At 48.0% G+C, this 10,371-nt stretch overlaps 1 protein-coding gene across 2 annotated transcripts in view; it reads right to left on the bottom strand.

Annotated features, from left to right (window-relative positions):
* Nucleotides 1-832: 832 nt before the first annotated feature.
* Nucleotides 833-10,371, bottom strand: part of LOC6725349 (B-cell lymphoma/leukemia 11A) — a 44,903-nt gene continuing 35,364 nt past the window's right edge. For both annotated transcript variants that reach the window (XM_039297029.2, XM_039297028.2), the window contains exons 2-4: nucleotides 9,656-10,072; nucleotides 9,212-9,529; nucleotides 833-5,549 (exon numbers count right to left, since the gene is read on the bottom strand). In XM_039297029.2, the coding sequence (XP_039152963.1) occupies nucleotides 2,704-5,549; nucleotides 9,212-9,529; nucleotides 9,656-10,072 (3,581 nt within the window). In that variant the 3' untranslated portion in view covers nucleotides 833-2,703. The remainder of the gene's footprint in view (nucleotides 5,550-9,211; nucleotides 9,530-9,655; nucleotides 10,073-10,371) is intronic.

The raw sequence follows: 10,371 nt of genomic DNA, 5'->3' as shown, positions 1-10,371 counted from the left end.
TGCTACTGATTATGATCGCCTATACACATTACACACTAGATTTTCGAGTTAAAGTGAAGCCCATTCGTTCGATGTCCGTTTGCAACCGGCGAAGAGCCAGAGGCGTCGAACTTGTTCGACCGCGAGCTCGTTCGAACTGGTCAGTGGGCGTCGATGGGTGTGTGTGTGTGTGCTGTGTGGTGGGTGGAGGGTTGCTGCCGCAGTCGACAGCGACTGCGCTGGCGGCGTCGCATGTGTGAGGTTCCGTTTGGGCAGTGTTTCGGTCTCGCTTTCAGATGCCAGATGCCAATTGAAGTTTCCGCACATGACAATTGGGGCGGTTGGTGGTGCTTGGATTGGTCACCGGCTGGTCGAGTGGTCACGAGGGATTGGGGCAAGGGGGTGAGGTGGGTGACCAATGGGGGTCATGTGCTGGTCGCTCTCTTTCTATCGCTCTCATTTTCCTCCCTACATCTTTTCTTGTATTTTCGACCCATTTAGACAGCGGAAATGAGAGCGCCACCTGGCGTTGGGTGTTGCCTACCCTTAATTGTAGGCAACACAATTTTTTCGTCGCACGATCGTTTGCGATTTTTATGGGTTGCCTACCTTTAGGCTGGGATGTAGGTTCCACGTTGCTATAAAATCATTTATGGGAAAATAAAAGTCGCTTTCGCTCTCTCGCTTACAGTTTTTCAATTGTATTTTTATATTTTTTGTATTTTCGTAACACAGACAACTATCATTTAATTATTAATTTTTAAATTTGTGTTTTTGTTTTCCTTTTCGTATTCTCGTTATTGTTACTTTCAAAAAATTACACACATTTGAAAAATATTTTTGTTTTTTTTCCTTTTTGTTTTTCCTTTAATTCGCTCCTTGCTATTGCTCTCGGCCAAATGAGACAATGTCCTGGTTTAATTTTTTTAGTATAAAGGTTTCTTTTTTATAGCTACAATTAATTTTCTAAGATTTAATGATAGTTTTAGTTTGCTTCGTTTCGTTTCGGTTTCCGTTCGCCTATGCTCTGCTTTTCTTGGAAGAAATCAGTATTGAAACCAAAAATGTTGCCAAATAAATCATAACTCGTGTGTTTTTTTTTAATTTTCATGGATTTTTGTTTATTCAGTTTTCGCTTTATATATATGTTCTATATATGTTAAACACAATGCATTAAAACCTCATTCTTAAATTTAGTACATGTCGAATTCGATAAATTATGCACGGTAAACTTCGTCGATAGAAACTGTGGAAATCGCCGGTATTAAGGCAATTTGGGAAAATATAACTGCTTTAGTAGGGGGATTTCCAGGTGGGATTTTAGGGGACTCGAAACAAAACAAGGTTTAAACTAATGTTGCGCCTTTGAATTTTGCTCACAAAAATGTATTTTTACTACAAAAACAAACAATTAAATATTAATCAAAATTTTGGATCTCAATCTTTTTTAGTTTCAATCAAATAACGAAAATCAACAGCAAAAAACAATTTATAAAAAAAATGCACTTTATTGTGTCCTTTTTTTCCGCCTTTTCATTGTCCGTTTTCCAGCTCTCTTTCGTCTTTTACTTTATTTCTGTCTTTTTTTTTTTGTTAGCAAGAAAACAATTTTCGTTCTCAGTTCTTCAGTCTTCTAAATCTAGTTGTTGTCGTTTTGTTTGTTTGTTGTTGTTTCGGTATTTTCTCGTTAATTGCTTTCTTCTATTTCTTATAATTCACTTGAAGTTTTACGTACAAATTTGCATCTTCATCTTTTTTTCAATTTGCTGCTGCTTCAAAATTTATGCATGATTCTCCTTGTCAGCTTAGACTAAAATTGTTTAAAAAAAATTTGTGTTTTACATTTATATTTATTTATGTATGTAAAAAAATTTGATTATTTTTCGTTTTTTCATTTAAATTACATTTAATAATAGAATTATGTCTAGGCAAAAAAAATAGGGAAGGAGAGGAAAGGAAATAAAATCAAGGGGAACTCAAATAAAACGAATACATATACGATAATCATGATTAGAATTAGATTTAGGATTTTTACAAGTGTTCGTCTTTAGTGCTAGGGGTCTAGATTTACTAAAAAATTTACATCGATGAAAAAAATATTCATTCATTCACTCGCCCATATCGGTAATATTCATATAGTAATGCCTTTAAGTTTAGAGTATAATTTTGCTTATTTTTGTGGCTCACTGGGAGCAGAATTTTTGCATATTTTTTTTACGTTTAGATTTAGTAGGTTTCTTTTTCATTTTATACAAATCCTTTCTCTTTTTCTTACTTAGTCCTAGAAAATACACTGGAAAATGTGTGTCCACACAAGTACTCACTAATTGATTATATTATTACATTTACGTATATTTATATATATAAATTACAAGCACGAAAAAAAAATGGTGGAAAAAAATGTGGTGTGGTTTTGTTTTCGTAAAAAAAAGGTTCGAATCTTTAAAATTATATTACATAACGGTTATTGCTTTGGTATTAAATGCCTCTGGTCGTTTTTTTTTCGTCGCCTGGAAGGAGCTGGATGGGGGCTTTTTTCAAAAAAGTCATATTTACAGGGGGCTTGGTATATTTTTTGCTTTCTAAATCGTTTTAACACCTTTAGAAGATGCGCGACATGATGCGACTGCGACTGGTCTGTTGCTGCTGCGGCTGCTGCAGATGCGGCTGATGCTGTTGCAGTGGCGGTGGTGGTGCCAGTGGCACGGGAAAACCACTGAAAAGTCATGCCTCCTCCTTGAGCGATATGGGATGGACGCCGGTCAAGCTGGAGGAGGCATTCGAGTCATTGTCGCCGCTCACGCTGCCCGGCAGTGAGAGATTGTGACCGCTGACGAACTGCGGCGGATAGCCAACGACGCCCATGGGCGACAGTTGTTGCTGCTGCTGTTGCGACTGCTGCGCCGCCTGAGCCTGTACCGCCTGAGCTTGTACCGCCTGGGCCTGCTGGGCAGCGGCCTGGATGTGCTGCGCTGCAGCCTGTGCCGCCTGGGCGGCGGCCACCGCATTTGCAGCCGCCGCCGCCTTGCCCTGGTTCACAACGCACTTGCGCATGTGCTTCTCCAGCGTCGAGGGCACGCTGAAGGGCATGTCGCAGAAGCGGCAGCGGTACACATCCTTGCCGGTCCGTCCGTGGGTCTTCATGTGGCGCGTCAGCTTGGAGCTCTGGGCGCAGGCGTAGGAGCAGAGTTCGCACTTGTACGGCTTCTCGCCGGTGTGACTTCTGCGGTGCACCGTCAGATTCGAGCAGTTCTTGAACACCTTTCCGCAGAACTCGCAAGTGTCGTTGCGCTGGCGACTCTCCTTCTTGAGCAGAGGACCCTGGATCAGCGAGTTGGCTCCACCCAGGCCCAGAGGCTTTAGCTTCAGGTTTTCGAACAGAGCCTCATTCCGGTGGAGAGCCTGCGACATGCCCCACCAATCTCCGCCGTCCATCTTCATCCGCTTGCTCAGCTCGAAGGGATTGGGGAAGGGATTGAAGAGCGGTACTTGGGAGGGAGCACCGCCATCCTGCGGCTGCTGGAACATGTTGCAGTTCTTGGCGAACTCATCCCGCAGACGCAGAGCGGCCACAGGCAGACCATTCAGCTTGTCGCTCAACGGAGCACCCGATCCGCCGCGATTGTTGTTGTCTGCTGCTGCAGCAGCTGCTGCAGCGGCGGCGGCTGCCTCCTTGCGTCCCGACTCCTGGAGCGCCTGCTTGTAGGCCTCACTGTACTGGGCAATGTTGGACAGACCGAACTTGTCCATCAATTCGCCAACCAGCGAAGTGGCTCCTGAACTCGTCGTCTTGGGACTCTGGCTCTTGCCATCGATACGATTGCTAACACTGAGGTCCTCTGCCTTGTAGTCCATGTCCTCGCACTCTTCCAGCTCATCCTCGTCTTCATCCTCGCCATCGAGGTCACCATCGCCATCGGGATCGTTATCCCCGTCGCCCAACTCTTCTTCCGACTCGTCGGGATTGGGATCCTCGTCGTTGTCGGCCTCATTCGTTTCCAGCGAATCGGCATTGCTGCCATCGTCATGGTTATCCTGGTTGTCCTGATCATCCGCCGGACTGCGGTGCACCCGCATGTGCTTCATCAGCTTCTGGATGTGGGAGCACTCAAAGTCGCAGGCAGTGCACTTGTACGGCTTCTCCCCGGTGTGGGTCCTCTGGTGGATGATCAGATTGTTCTCGAAGCGGAACTTTTTGTCGCAGTAGCTGCAGGAGTAGCAGTGGGCAAGTGGTTCCTGCAAGGACACATCTCCCGTTTTCGAGGGTGGCGTGCTCGCGGAACGCGGGGTGCTGGCCAAGATTAGTCCCAAGCTGCCATTTTCAGAGCTGGCATCGCCCATCTTCTCGGGAGGAGTGAGAGAATGGGGTCGCGGGATTGTGGCCAGTTGCTGTTGCTGCGAGGGCGAAGGGCTCGCGAAATGCGGCGATTGCTTCTGTCGAGGACTCGGCGAGCTCGAGTTAACAGTGCTGCCAGCTCCAGGGCTTGTTGTGCCCGCAAGCTGACGCAATCGCTGCGAGTAAAAATCCATCTGCTGGGGTTCCAATTTCAGGGAGCCACCAGCTCCACCCACCAGACCGGGTGTGATCTGCTGTTGCTGTTGGGATTGCTGCTGGGACTGCTGTTGCTGCTGTGCGGACTGCAGTTGCTGCTGGGCGCCTTGTTGTTGCTGCTGCTGCACCGCCTGCTGCTGTTGCTGCTGCTGCTGGGAGCTCAGGGATGGTGGTGGCAGGGCAGCCGGGGGCACCGATCCCCTCTGGCTGCCACTGCTGCTCGACGACGGAGGACGTGGCTCACCCGATCCGGAGACCACGCCACCCACCACCTGACCATTGGCATTGAACTGCGCCTGAGCGGCGGCAGCGGCGGCGGCCAGGTTGAAGCCATGGTGGCGGAACTGCTCGCTTACCAACTGCTCCATGCGGTAGTGATCGGCGGGCGAGGGGCGTCCAAAGAGCGGCGCCACCGTAGGAACTACATTTCCGGCCTGGGCCAAAGCTGGTGGCAGTGGCATGCGCAGCAGCTGGAAGGGATTGGCGTGCATAGCCTCTGGCGGCGGCAGCAGTGGATGATGACGCATGCCAGCGGCCATGGCCGAAGCAAGATTTTCCCTCTGTTGCTGCTGCACGCGCTGCTGTTGCTGCTGTGCCTGCTGCTGCTGCAGCTGCAATTGCTGCTGTTGCGGAGAGCCAATGCTGCTGGTGTTGCTAATGCTGCCACCGCTGGTGTTCACCAGCGAATTGGAGCAGGTGGAGCTAACCGAGGTGGACAGAATGGCCGATCCTGCTGCTCCCAGCGGACTGCTCCTCTTGGCCGCCGATGTAACTGCGGGATTGGGACTGACCGCTGGCTGTGGACTCGCCAGACCGGAAGCGGATGCTGCTGCAGCGGCGGCGGCCAAGGCCAGAGCACTGTTGTTGAGGGCGGCGGGCGTGGCCACCGTCAATGTGGCTCCTCCTCCGGGACTCTCCACGTAGATCTTGACGCCGTGCGAGTGCTGGACGTGCTGGATGAGACGCCAGGCGGAGGTGTAGCGGGTTTTGCACGTGGAGCACGTATAGTTGCTGGGTTCTGTAAATACAACAGAAGGAGTATGACGTTTAGTAAACAGTACATAGTTAGAGTAAATTAATAACTAGCCTAGTGCCTGGTAGAAGCTTTAATTTCCGAGCACTTTAAATTGCATTACCAGCTTAGCTAGAAGTTTGGCCGTGCACATTTTGGTTGCCTGGCAATTTCGTTATTAATTATTAATGAGCATTTTGCGGAGGCGCGGATCCTAGCCAGTATTTATTTATTTATTGATTTTGCAGCGCGCGCGGTTGGCATGCCAAAATGCGCCAGGACACGCATGAAACCCGGGACGGAGATTGCCAATATAGCGTAGGATATTGCCCCATGCAAAAGCACACATACTGGCGCACACATGTGTGTCCTTTAGTTTGCTGCGGTTTTGTCGCGACATTTGTTAATTTGCCATGGCGGAAATGGCAGCCCTAAAAACCACCCACCAAATGTCCTGCGTCCTGTGTCCCATGTCCTGCGACACATGTGCCGCCTCGCGCAACAGATGTAAAATTGGAAAATTTATGAAAAATGTGCAAAGAAGACACTTTTCCTGTTCGTTTTTCCCGTTTTTTTTTTTTTTGTTTGCGTCGCCACTAAAAACGAAAATTTCTAATAAATAAAAATTGAAAGCCAAGGCGAAGAGGGCTAAGGATCTGGCCACATGTCGCCACCGAGGACAACAAGGTGTTAATGCCATCGAAACTATGGCGAACGAACTACCCCCGTGATGAGGACGCACTCTGCATTTAAATGACGCCTTTAAAGCGCACAGAATGAACATTTTCCGAAAATTATCCATAAAAATGAATGGAAATGGAAAGGCACGAGACAGGACACGCATTCTCCACACTTTTCCTTTTTTTTCTTGTACAATTTTTTATGGGAATCCACATTAAACTTGTGCTGGCAGGGGGCAGAGACCTGAAACAGCTTCCTGGCGCTGTCAAAGGTGAGTCGTGTTTAACATGATTTCGCCGCGACCCTTTGGCAGCGGGATCAGGATCGGGATCCTGAGATCAGGGATCGCTGGCCCGCATGCCACAGGAAATGCAAATGAATCTGACAGATAATACGTTTTCAATGCCTCATCCCCGTGAAAAACACAAGGAGCAACCCTTGAATCCTGCCAGCGGAAAGGGTTGTGCGATCGCCGAGCCACCAAAAAAAGAGGTAAAAGTTGTCGAAAAACATCAGGCATTATTTGTCTGATCCTTGATCGCACAGCTCGCGATGCGCACGCGCTTCAATATAATCATATAGATAAAAAAAGGAAGAGAAGAGCGGGTAAAACACAAAAGGCGCGGGTTTGGCACGTTCTGATTCTGTCAGCTGTCGAATGCGGGAAGTTTCGACACGGAAAATAAATTTAAATATTATTTACTCTTTGGCAACAAAAAAAAAATGGGAAAAGGTTTTATTATTAAAGCAGAAATAAGGTTATTAGGCCGAGAAAATTTCAAAACAATAATATATTCATGTCATGTGCGTAAAATTGTCAGCTGCTTTTTCAATATCCTTTTTTTCTGCATCAAAATTATTTGATTAATATTCCTTTCCAAAATGTTTACTATTTTTCACTCTGCACTTCTCGCAGACAAAGAGCGGATATCCCGGCACCGGAAATGGCAAATTGACCGCCAGGAAGTGCAGTCGTCTCACGGTGCGTATGAGCGATTTTGCCAGCGGGTGGCGATCAGAATAAAAGGGTTGCGCGCGTAATGGGATAATTGTTGCAGCTTCGCCAACTGTCAGCATCCTAAGCCAGCCAGTCGGTCTGTGTGAATCCTTTTCCGGCTTTTTCCGCACAAAGGACAAAAAGGACGTGGGACACCACCGGGCGACTTCTAATCCTCCGCAGGACGTGGAGTTGCATGAACCGAAGGCATTAGCCATTGATTTCGACCACTCGACCATTCGCTGGTGTTTTTTACACTCTGCTTTCTCTTCACTTCTCTACTTTTTTTCTTTTTGGCTCAGTGCCAGCATGAGTCAATAATTGCGGTCTGAGCCATAACCCCCCTCCCCACCTGAGCTGTGACCCTTAACCCCTTAACCCTTAACCCTTGATGGGGTTTCATTGTCGCTGCGGTCGCGACATGCTGAGCCTCGAAATTGATAATTAACACGGCGCGCTGACAGGTGAAAAGTCCTGTGGCAAGGACATGTTGCATTTACATTTTTGCAACAAATATCCATTTTGTTGACAGTTGGCTTTCTTTTATTCAACGAGCACTGGCTGCCTGGTTGGTTGCCATGGCGTATTTATAATTACCAAATGGCCAACAATGGCCCAAAAGGAAGGAGTTAGGTTGGACAGCCCAGTAAAGTAAAGTACAGAACAGAACAGAAAAAAACAAAAAACAAAAAATGAAAAAAAAAAAGAGAAAAAAGGCAGAACAATGCGTAATTAACGCAGCTCTGTGCGAGATGTATCTGTGTATCTGTATTTCCAGATGTATCTGGATCTGTATCTATATATCTGTGCATCTGTGTGACTTGTCAGTTGGCATTGTCAGAGTCAAACAACTTTTTGCCGTATTGTCAGTGACTTTTGTTGTTCGCTGTTCGTGTCAAAAGCGCAAAAGTTCAAGGGTTAAATGGCGTATGTGTAGCTTGTGCCTTTCCCCTAGCTTTCTATTGTTTCTGTGTATCTATATATCGGGATATATCCATCCCAATTTTTAAGGCCAATTTGATGTTGTGAGTCAATCGCTTTTCGGCTGACACGCGACCTTCGCGCTGATTTCATATGCTGACCTCTCTTGGGCAGTAAACACAACAACAGGGCACCTCTTTCAGTGAGTTCAAGTAGAGGGAATTCTCGTACTTATATTTATTTTATTTTGTTTTTTATTCCTTTAAATATCCCTTGTTGTTTTGGCCCGCTTTTGTGCGTGTGTCAAGTCCAGTGCGATGTCCTTTGTCCAGTCAAGTGGCCTTTCACCCCCTTTGGCATTCCTTAGCTGCTGTTTTTGAGGCATTCAAATTACCCTCGAGGGCAGCTTCCGAGCTTCAGAGCTGCAGAGCTGTAGAGCTGCGGCTTTATTGTCCTGCCTGGTTACCCTTAACCGTTGCCATAGTCCTGCTTGTTTTTTGTATTGCTGTCTTTGGCTTTTCATCATCATTTGCATTGAAATGTCAAAGTCAAAGGCCAGGGAAAGAGAACGACACAGAGAGAGAAGTAGAGAGTCGGGGCTTCGATTGTCGCGCTGTCCGAGTGTCCTTTTTCGTCCTGCTGGCACTGCCACAGCCGCTGCAGTTTATCAGCATTGAGAGCTGCGCTTTGAAGTCCGCTGTCCGCAGTCCGCTGTCCGGACTCCATATTCCGTTGTCCATAGTCCACAGCCCGCAGTGTCCGCGCTTTTTTCCCCGTATTATTATTTATGTGTACTTTTTTCTTAGCCCATTGCCCCTGAAGATGAACCAGGGGTTTGCGTTTGCCATGGTTCGGTTTTCGGTTTGGTTTCGTTCGGTTTTTTTTATTTAATGCAGCTGCAGCTTATCGCCGAGGGCCCGCGGCCCGATCATCACATCAAACACATTTTTTATTCGACGCTGCTTTTGCTTTGGAGGGAATTTTAATTTTGCCACCCAAATATGCGCCATGCTATTTTGGCAGGATGGGAAAGTATGACCTCCCATGGACCGGAGTTGGGTGGACTCACCTGTGTGGACTGTGTTGGCCTCGGCATCGACCAGCTCCATTTTGGGCCGCTTGGCCAGGGAGCGCTCCTCCATCTCCTCATCGTCATCATCATCCTGATTTTGATGATGGTTGACGCCCTCCTCATCGTAGGGTTCCTGCTTGACCTTCGCCTGCTTCTGTTGCGGCTGCTTATCCTGCCGATCCTGCTGCTCATCCATTTCGCAGCTGCTGTCGCCGGAGGATTGGCGCTCAATGGCCGCTGGACTGGAGGGGGCGGCATTCGAATCGAGGGTGGTGGCGCCCGTCTCGCTGTCCTTGGGCGTGGTATTGTCGTTCTCTGAAAGATGCATTGAAGGGGTCAGCATATTAGTACACTGAGAGAAACCAATACATATAACTTCTACTCGCAAATGGAGAGCAGAGCTAAAAAACTATCTTGTTAAACTGTTGATAGACAACTCACCGTCTACTAAGCGTTTGGGTGTGCTGCTGGCTCCGTCGGCCAAAAGGTCCGCCGGACTCGGTGGTGGTGTGTGTATCCTAGATCCGCTGGCCGTACTGCTGGCCGCCGCCGCCGCAGCTGCCGCCGCTGCTGCCGCTGCAACTGCTGCTGCCGCCGACGCTGGAGCGGATTTGCGGCCGGATATGGGGGCGGAGATCGAGGGGCGGCGGTTGACAAGGCTGAGCGGGCGACCTTCCTCCGCGTCGCGATCCATCTGCGGATTCTGGGTGGCGCACTGGCCATAGTTCTCCTTGTTGCACTGCAGCACCTTGTGCTGGATGAACTTGACAATGTCCGAGAGGGCGAACGCCTTCTGGCAGGCGCCGCACGTGAGGATGTCCTGTGTGGCCACGGCATCGTTCTCTGTGGAGTCGGAATCTGCATGAAAAAAAGCGAACAGTTTGGTTTAGCTCGGTTGAGTTTATAAATATTCCCTCCTCTTTATTTAGCCCATTAAGTTGGCTCAGTTCGGTATGCCGAACGGCTTCATTAATTGTTCTCAGTGCAAGTGAAAATCCCCTATTTACATTTGGACAGATAAGCAAATATGCTCGTTCCGGAGGAGTGAGGCCCATGCCGCGAATGCCAATCTCTGTGCACTTTAATTTATTTGCCAAATGCCAGGGAACAATAAAAATAGCCCAACAACCGCCCCCAAACCGCCAGTATTTGCATAT

Source organism: Drosophila simulans, chromosome X (assembly GCF_016746395.2).
Source record: "Drosophila simulans strain w501 chromosome X, Prin_Dsim_3.1, whole genome shotgun sequence".
NCBI classification, from domain to species: Eukaryota; Metazoa; Arthropoda; class Insecta; order Diptera; family Drosophilidae; genus Drosophila; species Drosophila simulans.
The sequence above is the reverse complement of the archived record's forward strand: the minus strand, read 5'-3'. Positions and strand labels throughout refer to the sequence as shown.